General features: G+C 38.4%; 2 protein-coding genes across 2 annotated transcripts; one reads left to right on the top strand and one right to left on the bottom strand.

The window, feature by feature from the left end:
- Positions 1–201: 201 nt before the first annotated feature.
- LOC123311683 lies at positions 202–1,131 on the bottom strand. The gene is made up of 2 exons (XM_044895751.1): positions 571–1,131; positions 202–528 (listed from the first exon to the last, which is right to left on the bottom strand). Exons 1-2 carry the CDS (start codon positions 1,129–1,131, stop codon positions 202–204), a joined length of 888 nt encoding a protein of 295 aa, XP_044751686.1.
- Positions 1,132–9,411: 8,280 nt separating this feature from the next.
- Positions 9,412–9,717, top strand: LOC123311684. The gene has a single exon (XM_044895752.1). It carries the CDS (start codon positions 9,412–9,414, stop codon positions 9,715–9,717), a length of 306 nt encoding a protein of 101 aa, XP_044751687.1.
- Positions 9,718–16,489: the final 6,772 nt, after the last annotated feature.

The following is a 16,489-nucleotide window of genomic DNA, read 5'->3' on the forward strand; positions in this document are numbered from 1 at the left end:
TGATATTTAGTAGATGAGGGAGGATCTCCACCACTCCTTTCTGCAGGAGTATCGGAAACACCCCATCTACTCCTGGGGATTTATACGGCTGAAAGGTGCTTATGGCCCATTCAAGTCGTTGCCTTGTGAATATTTTCTTAGCAATGTCCCAGTCCTCCTTGCGGGAGTTCTTGGTGTACTTCATTGCTGTTTCAGTATTATCTATTGGTTCACTACCTGGGAAGTGAGTTTTGAGAAGAAGACTGGCTCGTTCCTTCTCTCCTTCTTAAGCGACATAATGGGGTTAGTTCCCCCTTTTTCCATGACCTTCTGAAGTCTGGCTGCTGTGGGAGTGGAAGTGATATTTTCACAAAAGGCTTGAAAATTAAGTCTTTTGGCCTTCCTGATCTCCTTGTTGTACTGAGTGAGTTTCTCAGTATATCCTTGCCAGTTACTGTCTCGTTTGGCTCTGTTGAAGAGCTGACGGACTTCCTTTCGGAGGTTTGACAGGTTGTCATTCCACCAAGGAGCTTCTTTACTTGATCGAGCCTAGGTCAATGGGCAGCTAGAGTGAAATGCCTCCATCATTGCCTCACTTAGCTGCTCTACATGTTGCTCAAAATCGTAATGACGGTGTTTTTCCCGCCCTATTCCGATTTGTTCTAAATTATTCTTCAGATTGCTTCTGTAAAGAAACCAATCTGTCTTTCCGGGATTCCGAATCAAGGGGGGCGAGGTTATATCTCCCTCCACCTTGAACTCGATAATTCTATGATCACAGAGTGAAGGTTCGTTCATCACTCCCCAGGAAGTGACATTTTTCCTGGCAGCGACATTAACAATTGTCACGTCCAGGACCTCTTCTCTCGCTCTGGTGACAAAAGTTGGTGTAGTCCCCACATTTAATGTCTCGAGATTGTTAGCTAAGAGATATTCAAGCAAGCACTCACCTCTAGCGTTGTTGTTCGTGCTTCCCCAAATGGTGTTATGTGCGTTGGCATCACATCCAATTATAATTGGCAACTTCCTGCTGTTGCAGTATCGTACTAGCCGCTGTACTTCCTCTGGCGGTGTAATTGGCCAATCTCCAGCGAAGTATGCAGATGCTATGACAATGTCCCGGTCAATGCCCCCAACGTTGAGGTGTACCATGATTGGAATCAGGTCCCGAGACATGTATTCTGAAACACAAATATACTTAATGTTGCTTCTTATGAGCACACAGGCACGTGGAGATACCTGCCTCTGGTCATAAATCAGTTTTGAGTCTTTGCATGCCAATCCTGAGATTTGGCCTTCTTTGTTGATCCAGGGTTCCTGGATCAGAGCAATGCCTAATTGCAACCTCGCAAATAACCTTGCAACCACCGCTGAAGAACCCTTCGCGTGATGCAGGTTCACTTGCACTACTTTCGAGAAGATGTAGTGGTTGTTTTGGTGTGAGGAACGTTGGTTACCCCGTCCCTTTATGTCCCCTCCTCCATCTTCTCTTGTTCCTCCTCCGATTCCTTACGGTGTTCTTCCCTTTCGGAATCCGAGAAGGCACTCACGGACAGCTGACACCTACGCCCAGCCGCCAGGGTGGCAGAGGGAATCTCCGCCGCTACATTCGCCCCGGCAGAGCCAACAGCTTGACCAAGACTTGAGTCCGCCCCTTCTCCCTGCATCTCGGGTTCCCGGGATGTGGAGGGCATCTCCACATCCTCCGAACCCTCCACAGGGACATCCTTGCTCTTTAACCCTGAGACAGGGATGCGCCCAAACCGTAAGTTTAGGCAACATCCCCCTGCCTTCAGGGTTTCTTCTGTTTGGGGATCAATCCCAATCGTGAGGACTGTTCCCTTTCCCTCCTTCCTGGAGTTCAGAATTCTCCATGCCCCAATATTGAGGTTGGAGTTCTGAACTTCCACGAGTCTGAGGATCTTCTCAGGCTCCATTTCTTGGCTTCTTGGAAAGAATACCGTAATGTTGGTGGGCTTCGGGATGTCGTCTCCCCTAAGCACCCCCAACTCGGGTCCCTTCCAAGATTTCAGCTGCGGAACTGATTTTATGCTCCATTCCGCAGATCCCTGGGATCCACAATCGACCAGCATCATTCCATTCCTGAAATGAACGCCAGTAAAGTGGATCCCTCTTTCCTGGCTCTGGCACATCTCCTCCACCAGGATATCTTCCAGGGAGGAAAGTTGCTCTGCCTCCAGGGTAGCCTTAGGTTATTCCTTTTGCATGATTCCAACCCTGGAGGTTTTCTCAGCTTTGACAGCTGCTGCATAGCCAGTGACTTGCCCGGTCTTGGCTACAGCTGTCTTCTGCCTCTTTGGTAGAGGCCGCGTCGGAGGTGTTATAAGCTCCGAACCTCTTTTATTCTGTTTACCCGTAGGTGTAACCCTCGGGGTTGGGTGCGAAAGAGCTTGCTTCCTAGCCTGCTCAGGTGCAAGGCCATGATGGAGGTGTCGCAGGTACCTTCGCACCCCTGCACCACTGAGTCTTCTCCTCAGTGGATCATCTCTGCCACCCGGTTCTCCCAACTTGGGCAACTCAAATGGCAGCCGATTTTTGTTTGGTCTTTTGACCTTCCCTTTTTCAAGGTGCCCGGATGAGGAGGTGGAGGGTTTCTCTACCTCTTTTCCAGTGGTTTTTTGTTTTTCATTTCGTTTTCCATCCATAATAGGTCTCACGAGAAGCTAGGGTCAGAACGGTCCACCTCTGCAGAGCCCCGATTGCAGAGATAAGGGGTTAATACAATGGAGTTCCCCCGGTGCTCCAAGGTTGAAACCAGTTGGGACTAGTCTTCTATCTAGCCACGCATCCTTCGACCTGGTTCCCCGTCTTGGATTTAAAATTTTTGATGAGGTTGTTTCCTCTTGGTCCAAGTGTTTAAGCCAAGACACCCCCCCCACTCCATTGGTCCGCGAGACTTGACCACAGACAGCCAAGAATCGTTGGTATAGCAGGATGGTCCCGAGGTTAGCTCGAGATCCCATCTGGCATCGTATTCCTGGTGCAATCCCTTGGCCACGACACTACAACCGGGACAGGAGAAGTTGGTCCGCGGCAAGGTATTTAAAAGGGTGCCAGTTGAGGTTTTAGGCACAACGAGCCGATTTTATTTCCCTGCTGGCCTCCTCCTCATATGAAATCATCGTTAGAGGCCATCCTCCTATCCGCCATCTGGAGACGCGCCGGGCTGGTGCTTCACCCCTCACACTATACGAGCATACACACTCGTACACTCGTACGTGCAACCCGGATCTTAGAGCAAAGAAGAAAAAAAAATTGTGGATAAAAGATTCGCCAGATATATAGAAACCTGCGAGATGTCCACGGTTGCAGAATGCAACCAATTTCTTTCTAATGATATACTTAAACGTTCAACGGGACAATTGAGGGGGTATATCACGAATCAAATAAAAATAAGAAGAGACGAAATAACAGGTGCCTCTAAGATGGTGATAAAGTCTAAGGGTATTGAAATTTTTTTATGTTTCTTTCCTTTATTCTAATCCATATTTTTAGTTGAGGTTCAGGTCAGGTCAGTTGTTTGAAATGATTGAGATGGTGGCACCAGTTTTCACCAGCGATTCCTAAATTTCAAGAGATAACTTACATAGTACATGTATAAATTCATCAATACAATACAATCGTAGCATTACACAAGAATTCAGCGAATATTATATTCCTCACGAAAAAATTCTCTGGATATTGCATATTCTGTGTCCATCATTTTCTGCTCATTAATCTACCGTCAAATCGTAGCTTTTTTTCCTGGATATACAGGGTCTTTCACGAGGAACCTCACCCATATTTATACGGGAAACTACTGAACGTATTTTCATGAAATTCAGCACTTATAAGTATTTCACGATGCTGATGAAATCTAAAATATTTTCAAGGCATGAGCACCTCCGGTTTTTCCGGAAATGACGTCAACTTCCGTTTTTCAAATTAAAACACCATTTTTTATTGCAGAAATAGATTCCTTAGAAAATTTCAAGTTATTTTGATGTAACATTTTTCAGTTTTGGTTGGAAAATTCTCTCTGAGCGGGAAAATTCGAAAAAAAAATCGAAAATAGAGCTCCGCTGAAACAAGAATAACTTCGAGGTTTTTGGATGGAAAATTTTCATTTTTGGGATTTTTCAAGATGTAAGATTGATGTATCCACTTTAAAAATCGAAATCGCGATTCATGATACAGGGGGTGAAAAAATCGCTTTCAAAGTTAGGGATGACAAAATCGTGAAAAATCAATTTTTTCAAATTGAAACCCCATTTTTTTTATGGCAGATATTGAATCTACGTTAAAAAATAATGTGAGTGTATGCATCACACCCTTGCCCTAAAGTGGATATTTTCTGAGTTATTCACAAAAAACTGTTTTTCGTCTTGAATTTTCAGCTATTTCTTTTCCCTTCACGCCAAAAAGATGAAATTTTCAGGAACTGTTATTTGAACCATGCTGTAGATTTTTCACCCCTTCTTGAAACCGACTTCAAGTTACTATTAGGAGAACCATGGCGAACCTACCCCAAACATAATAGTCTAAAGGAGTTAAATTGGGAGAACGTGGTGGCCAAAGATGTGGACCATTGTTCGCCAACCATCGATCTTCAAATAGCCTGTAGAGGATATTTGACACATTGAGTGAATTGTGTGGAGGCGCGCCATCTTGTTGATACCATAAGTCATTATGGTTATGTACTAGCGGCTCAATTATTTGAGTCAATATGTCAGAATATCTATCTCCTAAGTCCTAAAGTCCCATCATAAATGTGAAAATCGAGAATTGCATTATTTTTGATGGCGCAAAAAAAATTGAAACTCCAGGTCTCTTGAAAGTTCCATTGTCTGAAGTGGTGGTTGTTCTCTTCATCCCAATAATGACTGTTATGCCTATTGAAAGAACCATTCTTTGTGAATTTAGATTCATCTGTCCAAATTATACAGTCCAAAAAGTTTTCATTCTCTTGAAATCGAATCATCATAGCTTCGCAAAACTCTGTTCTCCTGACGAAATCAGTTTCCTTCAAATGCTGTACCCTATTGAATTTATATGGGTGCATTTTATGTTTTTTTAATATTCTCCAAACACTCGATTGAGATAATCCCAGATCAATGTCGGCATCTTTGAGTGAATTTTGAGGATTCACACGAAAATATGCCAATATACTATATATACTATACTATATACTTCTTTTCAGTGAAGAGAAACAGGTCGTCATCGGAAGAGAAAAAAATAGTTTTCGAAAATTTTGATGTTGAACGGAAAGAAAAAACTCTTTTCTCTAGAACACGATGTGTGGAAGTGATCAAGAAATATCCCATTTTAAAAAATAGAACACCAGAACAATTGAAGGATTTCGTTAATAATATTAATAAAAAATGATTATCTTAAAACATTTTTTTTCTCCTATCCACATTCAATGGCAAAAACTCGGCTTCTTGAGAAAACAACAAACCTTGAAGTTCAACCGAATTGAGTCCCTCAGATCTGAATATTTCATCCAACCTGCAACATTCAGTGAATTATTTTGTGAAATATATCAATAAATATCTCTTCGCATATTGGAATAGGACTATGGCTCAAAACATGGTGTGTTGGATAAAAAATAATGTATTGTGCAGCTTCAATCTTCGATTGAATGCTTTGGTTTGGATTGATTGATTTTAAATGAAATTATAGATACGCCCAGAGACAATCTCTGATACGCTCTTCCGCCAAAAAGCCAATGATATATAATAATGGGTAACAGCAGTTACACCCAACTTGAGGTATCTGACTTTGATAATGAACAACTAAAATAGTTATTTTCCTAACCAGTGCGGGAAGTGGTGTGATGGGCTTTTTCTCTCACCCTGGACGCTTCTTACCTTTGCTCGGGCGCCAGTGGGGCAATCAGTGGAACCCCACGTATCTCACAGAATCTCCAAAGAATTAGAGAGCCCGGGTAGACTTGAATGATTAGTGGAGAAGGGTAGCAGTGGAAACTAGGGTGGTAGCGTCTTCTTGGTCTCTGTTTTGTGACGGTTTCCAATCGTTTAAAAAGAGTACCTACCTCTTCTGACGAAAATCTAGCTCTAACTGATTTAGGTAACTGTCTCTCACTGGCAAAATAACTGGCAATAAAATAAACGTTCAGTCCTTTATTCCTACTGGATTAAATTATATACAGAAATGTACAAGAAATAACAAATGTTGATGTCAACCGGCGGCCTGGTCGGTGTGGGGGCAGCTGATGAAATACGGTCTCTCCAGGAAAATACGGTTGAAATAGACAGTGAATTCGGTTAAATTTTGTACGGTCACTCCAGAGGAGTTCGGTGGAAATAGACGGTAAATACGGTTAAGTTTTGTACGGTCACTCCAGAGGAGTAGGATGTACGATGAATTCTGGCCAGTCACTCCCTTTGTCGGCGGAAATCGGTACAGTGGCTGGTCTCAGTCCAATTGCAGAACGAACGCGGATGGCCGGCACTCTACACAGCCTACGATCACTAGGTCAAGTTTAAACGGTAGGTAAGTATTCTCATCCAGTCCAACGGACTAAAGAAAGCGGAAAATAGCCATCATGTAGGGAACAATAATGCTACAAGTGACTTGCCTTAAACTTTCAAACTTCCTGACGTAATTTCCAACTCACGGCAATAACACCTTACGAACTTTTCTCGGCAGCTCGATATTAACTCCCTCGCTCACGACCTTCAGCGCCGGGCGTCGAAGAAGTACCCCTCTGCTCGGAAAATTTGCCCCACTATGGGTAACTCATCTCCTCCACTCAAATTGTTCGGTCAATCAGCCGGCTCGAAAAGAGACAGAAACAACCGAAGAGAAGGGAAACCAGAACAGGTTGAAAGACCTTTCTCGACTCGGAAAAGGAAAGAATTATAAAATATATGAATTCTGAAAACAAAAGACATATACGGTTTCCGCTACAAATATGGGATTGGTCGGTGGAACACAATGACATAATATCAATCGGTAAATCCTCACTATGATAATATAACGGTTTTCTTCCAAAATATTTCAATTGTCAGGTCCTATTATGAAAGTATCGGTGAAGAAATTTCCTTCTGTGGCGCAGCAAAAATCTGCCTCGTCACAGTGGTCATCTCATCGTTTTCGTCTATTAGTACAGGAGACCGTGGAAGATCGACCTGCACCGATCTGATAACTCGATGAAACATATTTTCTATCAAAACTAATTTAAGGGGTTACATGGGTTTCGTGGGTTCAATTTTTTTTGGCTCATTACTTCCTACAACATCTCAAGAATATTGTCCTAAATTTTCAAGTCGATCCGAATAATAGTTTTGGAGATACAGCCTTTGGAAGGTGTGCGCTCCAAGTCCCATTTATTGTTACTCAAAACTTTAAACGCGTTTTTCTCGCAACCGATCTTGATGAAATTTTACACAGGCATCATTAATTAATTGGTAAAGGAAGACACACTTGTTTTTATAATTATATACTTTGTGACGAACCAGATTTTGCTCCGCCACAAAAAATTAAATTTTTCCACCGATACTTGCATAATAATGCCTGATAACCGAAATATTTTTGAAGAAAACCGAAATACTGTCATAGGGGGTGTACCGATAACAATAGTTGTGTGTTAGATTGAAAGGAGCCTTACCGATAATTTCCACCGGTCAGTCCATGTTAGTAGGAAAGACCGTATCTCTTATGTTTTCAGAAATAATTTATTTTAATAATTCTTTCCGTTCTATCATTTTTTGTTTGCTCTGAAAAAGTTCTCATAACTTTTTCTACTTTCCTTTTCATTTGTTGCCTCTGTCTTTTTCTGGTCCAATTGAATAACCGTATCATTTTGCTTTATCCAATGGATTGGTGAGTTTCCCATAGGGGGGAGAGTTTTTCCGAGTAGAGAGGGGATATTTCTTCGCGGCCCTGGAAGGTGAAAAAAAATAAGAGACAATCGTTGTTGAGAGTTGAACGAGTGAGGTGTGTGAAAAGTTAAAACCGTACTTACGAGACAAAAGAATTTCTAAGGCAAGTGATATTTGAAATTATTACCGCTTCATTGCACCTTTATGGAATAATATTCTCTCTAGACTTGTGCTTGGCTGAAAACCGTGAGCTAACCATTTCCTGCTGTATATAGCTTTCCGTTTACGTAGGGTGGCATTTGGGTCCCAGGAGGACGTTGGGCCCCCCTGATTTTTCCGATTCCTGAATATTTGACCGTTTCATCCCGATTTCCAACCGTTTGGATTAACGTTATAGGTTAGATTCGCCGAGCATAGAGTTGGGATTCCATAACCGTCAAATACCCTCACCCAGAATATGCCTTGGTAGGCTTGCCTACTTCATTTTGTTCATGGCTACCTGGCAAGTGGATGTGAACAGGTGAGTCAATATAGGTAACTTCACAGATCTGATAACGAATCGAAATTGATGTCATAGGTAGGATATTTTAATTACAAAACTAATCATATAGGATTGCCTGCAAAAAATCGTTCATAAAATAATATTATTGCCAAGCTACAAAGTTTCTATCTATTTGATAGGTGCGAGAGAGAAAGTGAAACATCCGAGGTCCATGTGATGGAACAGCACACAACATAATAGCTGCTCGCAGAACTGCAAGCTTGAAAAAAAGGAAAAGCGGTAGACCTGACAAACAAGAAGCAGTAGATATGTTAAATAAACAGTAGCACAGCGAGCGAGTAATAAAACGGGGTGGGTTGATTTTGATTCCCTATAAAGGTAAGCGTCCACAGTTCCGCATCGTACGCAACGCACGGATCGCATCGCAAGTATTTTAGAATGCTTTGTATAGGAACTCATATAAGTGCGTCCACTGATACGTATCGTACTGCCCGGATTCATCGCTTGATTTTTTAAATGAAATCCGTGCGTTGCGTACGATGCGGAACTGTGGCCGCTTACCTTAAAGATAAGCGTCCACAGTTCAGCATCGTTCAGCATCGTACGCAACGCACGGATCATATCGAAAGTTTTTGAATGCTTTGTATGAGAACTCATATAAGATACGCTTGATTATTTTAATGCGATCCGTGCGTTGCGTACGATGCGGAACTTAAATAGCTAAACTAGGCTAACAAACAAATTTTTTGAGGTGAGCACCTAAATAGGTACTTCCTAGTATAATAAGTGTGCTAATGCTAATTACCTATGCATATTGCGACAAGAAGAATTTTTATTGCACCCCGTCCTGTGTATGCGTTCTTTTCGGCATTTCGTTCTGGTCTATTTATTTAATTATCAATTCATCAACAAAAACTGATGAGCCAGGGTTACTGTATTTTGAATGCTTTGTACTTATAATAAACGCTTTCAACAACATAAATGTATTAAATTTTATTTGTCGATATTGACACGATATGGAGGAAAAAGCTCATAAGAACAGAGACAAAATCTAGAATATACAAATCTGTTGTTAGACCAGTTATGACCTACACCGCCGAGACGAGACCACAAACAAGCAGAACTCAAAGATGTCTGGAAACAAGCGAGATGAAAACACTGAGAAAAATTGCAGGAAAAACATTGTGGGATAGAGAAACAAATGAAAGCATAAGACGCATATGCGAGGTTGACAATGTTAACACTTGGGTGAAGAACAGAAAACGGGAATGGAACCAACACATAAACAGGATGACGGAACAGCGGATAGTAAAGATAGCCCGAGATAAGTCGCCGGGAGGTCGAAGAAGTGTAGGACGCCCGCGAAAACGATGGAACGACGACTTATGACGACATTGCATTAAAGAAAAACAGGCAGAAATGCCTATATATATAAAGAAGAAGAAGAAGAAGAAGATTTTTTCTCATTAATATATTAAATTATTTATTCTTTATAATTTCATAGCGAAATAGAGATATAATAATGAATCAGCCCAAAATTACTATCAAGCATAAATAAATGCTGTCATGTTCACGAGCATGCGCACTCGGATACACTCAACGGTCAAGTAGCGTGCAGCTACTATGTTGTGTCCTGTTCCATCACACGGACCTTGGACGCTCTACTTTCTCTCTCGGACCTATCAAATGGCTAAAATTCTAAAACTTTTTAGCCTGGCAATAATATTTTATGAACGATTTTTTGCAGGCAAGCCTATATGATTTGTTTTGTAATTAAAATATCTTACCAATGACAACAATTTCGATTGGTTATCAGATCAGTGTAGTTACCTATATTGACTCACCTGTTCACATTTACTTGCCAGGTAGCCATGAACAGAAATTTTTTCATATATTCTATGTGTTAAAAACTATCAATCGAGAAAAACTCATTCGGTTATCAAAAGAGTGAAGGTGATGAAAAAAAAATGATTAAAATTAATTAAATTAAAAATAGCTATGAACACTTCTCGATAGGCAAGTTATCATAGGCATAGTTGTTTTTAAATTTCATTTGATAGAAAATATGTCTTATCGAGTTATCAGATCGGTGAAGGTCGATCTCCCACCGGCTCTTAGACTATATAGTGAATTTAATTTACTCAATAATGTTAGGGTGCGGTAAAGTGACTCTAGGACGTGCGGGAAAGGGTTGAATAGGCATGCTTGTAGAAAAATATATATACGTTTTTCTATCTACGTATGTTAGCGAGCAGTTAATAATGGTCTAACTGCAATTTATACCTAGCCAATAAATGCAACAAAACAGATATTTCTCATTGAACCTGAATAATTGATTCATAAAAAATTGCAATAATTGTAATATTCATTCGAAGGAAGTCAGTCATGATAAAAGCACCGTAGCTTTTCGACAAAATTTTCTAGACCGTGATAAACGATAAAAAAAGAAATATTGTTGAGGTTGAAATATTTCTTTTTTATCGCTATATGGTGCTTTCATCATGACTGATTTCCTTTTGGCAGGAAATTTCCTTCAAGAATTAATTTTTTTCCAAGGTGCTCATTACTCTGGTCTTTATTTCATCGCAAAATGAAGATTCTCTTGTAACTTTCATACAGGGCCAACTGATGCAAGCTACGCCACTGTCTACGATCTCGGATGCCACTACAGTGACTTTATACACCACAGTGGCAACAATAGTCGATTTCGACCGTTAATGGCGGATATTTGTTTACGTTTTTGTTTGAAGGTCATGTCATTTAACTCGATCTGAAACTTTCTGTATAGAGGAAGATATGCTCTTACTCTAATTTGAAACGTTTAATATATTCTGTTAAAGGTAGATTTTACTTTTTTACATTTCTGAAATATAATTTATAGTAGTAATCTGGAAAAAAATATTTTAGTTGATCTTATAAACAGTAAGAAATGAATCACGCCTTCATAGTAAGGCAGGTAAATAATAATCAAATTAATTCAGATGCATAACATCCGCAGATAGTGAAATCAACGAATTCGCTCTGGGAGTTAGGAAATTGAATTGGGTTGGTTCCCGTTTCTCTGTCAGATGTCGGTACGATGTATTCATACATCATACCCGCTACTGAAATGGAATGAAGGTAGCCGGCAATTCATAGCATTTCGTGGACGAATGAGTTTTGTTGCTCTGACGAGGTCAAATAAGACCGAAACCATGGTCAGCATCTACTCTTTGTCGACGAAATGAAATTTCTGGTAATACTTCGAGCGATGGTAGTTTGTTAGTTCGATTTAGATCGTAACATTCGTTGATTTCACTATCTGCTGATGTTATGCATCTGAATTAATTTGATTCTTATAAACAGTGTGTTCAGAGTTCAGACTGATTTTAGCATTGAGTTATTCATCTAAGAAGGGATTAAAAGGAGTATGGTGAGTATAAAAACAAGCATAATATATTAATTTTCATTATTTACATCAATGATCCAGTCCCTATCTTGAATAATACAAGGGTAGTACCATTGGACTATGCTGATGATAAGAATTTAGTTATCATTTCTGATCGAATGAGCAGCCTGCAGTTTGACTTGTGCATGCTTATAAAGAAGGTGAATGAATGGTGTATCGAAAACGCGTTGATATTGAATACTGAGAAAACCGAAGTCATGCTTTTCACCACAGAAAGGTCATCCCTGCGATGTTCTGATTTTAGCTATGGTGATCAGATTAAGAAATTTTCTGGAACAGTAAAATTTCTGGGATTGTTTATAGATAGTTTCATGAAGTGAAACGTACTGACTATGTTATAGGAAAATTAAGTTCTGTAGTTTTTATGTTAAGGATACTGCGGGATAATGTGGATCAAGGAATTCTCAAGTCGGTATATTATTCTAATTTTCAATCACTTGTGAGTTATGGATTAGTTTTCTGGAGAGGATCTCCGTCTGTGCAACGTGTTTTTATCATTCAAAAGTGGGCAATAAGAATTATTTTCAAATTGGGATGGAGACAGTCCTGTAGAGGAGTGTTTAGACAGAATAACATTTTAACTGTTTACGGATTGTATTTATACAAAATCCTTTTATTATCACATAAACACAAGTCTTACTTCACACAGTATCAAAATCGAAATAATACAAGGCAAACGTTTCGTTACTTTTATCCGGTGCATAATTTAAGTTTATTCGAGAAGAGTTGTACGTATATGGCCATAAAAATTTTCAGCATGCTACCAAGACATGTGCAGACTTTACTTGATGGAAAAACCTGTAAGCGAGAAATTTATAAGATTATTTTGAAAATTGAGCCCTACACTATTGAGGAATTTGAAATGTATTGTCGATCTATGACATAGGTCCAGTTGCTCTAATCTTAATGGTGTTGTATTTTTGATATATATTTTCTTTTCTGATGTTTTGTGAGTTGTTGTTGACCTGTTTTCTTTTCTTTGATGTGAATATTTGTCAATGATATGGAAAATAAATTACCATTTTATTCTTTTCTATTCTAATTTGAAAATAAAATGAACTTGTAGGTATATTTGTTCCATATCTCCACTTCCATTTTTCCTCTTAGGGGTGGGAAAAAGTGAGGGAGGTTGAGAAAAAATTATATTATATAGGTGAATGCAGTGCCTAACATTTTTATTTCTAACAAAGATGTGTCGAAACATGAAGGTACTGCTTTGAGGATTAATCCTATGAAGTCAAATGCCTCTATTTCACTAGAAGACTTAGCTTCTAGTGAATCTAGTTTCTCATGTGCCCTAATTTTCGTTGGTACCTCGAGCATTACCATAAACTGTACCTTAGAAAAGTCTTTCATACACATGTAAAGGTATTTTAACAGTTGAATATAATTTTTATATTACAACTCAATTAAAACAACGATACTTCATCAACACTGTATTTATTACTCTGCCGCTTGACTACCACTGAACATCTTCGCACCTGCTGTCGTTATCATAATTTGTATCACGCATGTTATTAACATAGAAAATCAAAGAGAAATATTCCTTTAACCTTACATATACATTCAGACATAATATATACAAAATTTCAATCACATGTATGAAGAGAGCTTCTTGAAAAGTATGGTTCTCGACTAGATGCATTAGGAACAGAACTTCTCAAAAAGTATGGATCTCTACTGGGTGTATTCTCTTTTATAAATAACTAAATGTTGCCTATTTTGTCTATAAGATTTTCCTAACTCATTCCTAACTATGAAAGATCTTGGTTCATCACAATTTTACGATATAATACCATTTTCCCACATATTACCTAATTTAAATATAACTTTACTTCCAACTTTTCCTTCCAGCAAATTTTGAGTGTGTTTATCGTAGTACAAATTTTGCTTATGTTGACGTAGTCTTAAAGTGTCATTTAATACTGTATTATTTATTAATTTGGGTTCAAGAAGGGTAGATTGTCCTTTAAACGTCTATTATAAAGTATTTGTGCTGGAGAGCAGCCAATATCCGATATCAGAGTATTTCTATACTTTAAAAGATAAGAATCTATATTTCCTCCCTCAGCGCTACATTTCTTTAACATATTTTTGCAGATATTCACATATTTTTCCGCTAATCCATTGACACGAGGATAGTTTGGACTGGACGTTATTGAGCCCGTTTGTAAGATGACTAAAACACTGGTGTGTGCACTTGTCACTTTTGGCAAGCATCAACATTGCAGAAAATCGGGGATATGGGATCAGTTTCGTGGCGGCGCGACCATGTCATTTGCTTCGTTCCATCCTTGTTCTACCAAAGGAAGTCCAATGATACTCTCTCGTTTTATTTTGTTTTGTCGGTTTTGCGTTGATATCGAATGTCGATCAACGAGGAGGGTAATTCAATATGATTTTAATAAAACACAGTTGATTGGTCAAATGTACAATATATTCAGTTGACGGAAAGGAAATTTTCACTATATCTACTCAGGAAGAATATTTGCAGTAACAGACTCGAATAGATTTATGTATTTATGATTCTCAATACATGATCACAATCCACATTACGTATTTCCAATACAGTTTCTTTGAAATATTGCTGAAGTTTCCATGAAACTCAGGTATATCGGTCCCGAATGTTCGTTCATCTGATTTGGTTCTGCTTCAAATTCCAACAACACCGAATTCTTAGCTGTAGCTCTTAATTGTCCATAAAGAAAACTGAACATACTGAACGACATGTTGAATAAATGAATGTTCTACACCCCTTTCTCGAAACTAATACACACACCAATAATCGCTTATGAATACAACATATTCGTACGTCGTAGGAAAGTATTCAAATTATTTTCAAATATCAAATGACAATGCTCTGTCAAATTCTAAATAGCGCTATAGGTAGCCCTGTAGGCAGTGGGAAAGACGAACCTGATCCCATATCCCTACGAAATTAAAAACAAAATCGAATCAGTGAATACACCAGAGTTTTAGACATCTTACCCGTTTGCAACAGCCGAGAATTCTCTAGAGAATTTACTCGAAAATTCATGCGCCGTGAATTATTTACCGTTGCATACGCACTTTCGGTAGAATTCTCTGTTCACTTGCATACAAAATAATCTCTGCTGTTTTCTTGCGAGAGTTTTGTAGAGAATTCTCCACAGAATTCTCGGCTGTTGCAAACGGACTTTAAAGTTATATTACATTCCTCTAGGAATTTTCTTATGTGAACTGAACTGAAAGGTTGCTTATCAGCTATAAGAAGGTCAGCAAATCCATGATAGGCAAAAATTTTCATTAAAACTCTAGAAACTTCCTGTGCCGTTTTGTACCTCAAACTTTTTAACTCTAAATATTTTGAATAGTAATCCATAACTGCTAGAAATATTTTTCCATTGTATTCGCAAATATCTGCACCAATTCTCTGCCACGGTGTTTTAGGAATATCATGAGATAACATCGGTAACCGAGGGTTGTTATTTTTGAATCTGAGGCAAATATGACATTTATTCACATAATCAACAATGTCTCTACTTATATTTGGCCAATAAATACTTTCATTTGCCCTATTCCTACATTTATTTATCCCTAAATGACCTTCATGTAATTTCTGCAACATTTGATATCTCATATTCTTTGGAATTATTATTCTATCGTCATAAAAAATCAACCTATCATCAATACTCAGATTATGTCTAATTTGAAAAAATTTTTTGATTGAACCCGGTAACTTTTTGAAATTTTTTGGCCATTCAGTAGATCTGTATTTTCGTAAAAATGTGAGGACCTCATCCTTTTCAAATTCTTTCTTCAACTCACATATTTTTGTTATGCTCATAGGAATGAACTTGGAAATTGAACTAATGATATGAGAATTTTCCATTTGTTCTTCAGTAGGATATTTCAAAGGGACCCTAGATAACGTATCAGCAATAAGCATCCTTTTACCTGGCAAATAAAAAACTTCAAAATCATATTTAAGTAATTTAAGTCGCATTCTTTGTAACCTGCTCGACAGCTTATTCAAATCTTTTTTGAAAATATCAACTAAAGGTTCATGATCTGTTTGTATGTACTAGCACATTATCATGACCGTATATGTAATAATTGAAATGCTCGGCTGCAAATAAAATAGCACCCATTTCTCTCTCAATACAAGCATATCTTTTCTCGCAGTCAGTAAGAGCCCTACTAGCAAAAGCTATTGGTTGACCTTTCTGTAACAAGCAAGCCCCCATTCCATCTAAACTAGCATCGCACTGGATAGTAATAGGACTTTTATCGTCATAATGCTTTAAACAAGGAGGTGAAGTTAAAATTCTTTCAATATATTCCACTCTTTCCGAATGAATCTTTTCCCAATCCCAGAGGACATTTTTACAAGTAAGTTGCCTTAAGGGCGCTGTAATTTGAGACAAATTTGGTATAAACTTTCCTAAATATTTAACAAGACCTAAAAATCTAAGGAGTTCTTTTTTGTTGTTTGGAATCTCCAACTTCATTATAGTCTCTATTCTATCAGGATCAATTTCTATTCCAATTTCAGATTCTCTAAATCCTAACACTTTAATTTCCCTTTTCTTAAATTGAAATTTATTTTTGTTAAAAGTGATTCCATATTTCTTAGCCCTATCTAAAACTTTTTTTAATACCTCATCTAATCCTGTTCTGTACTACTTGATATAATTAAATCATCTATGTGAATTTTATTACCCAGAATATCAC

The sequence above is a fragment of the Coccinella septempunctata genome, chromosome 4 (genome assembly GCF_907165205.1).
Source record: "Coccinella septempunctata chromosome 4, icCocSept1.1, whole genome shotgun sequence".
NCBI classification, from domain to species: Eukaryota; Metazoa; Arthropoda; class Insecta; order Coleoptera; family Coccinellidae; genus Coccinella; species Coccinella septempunctata.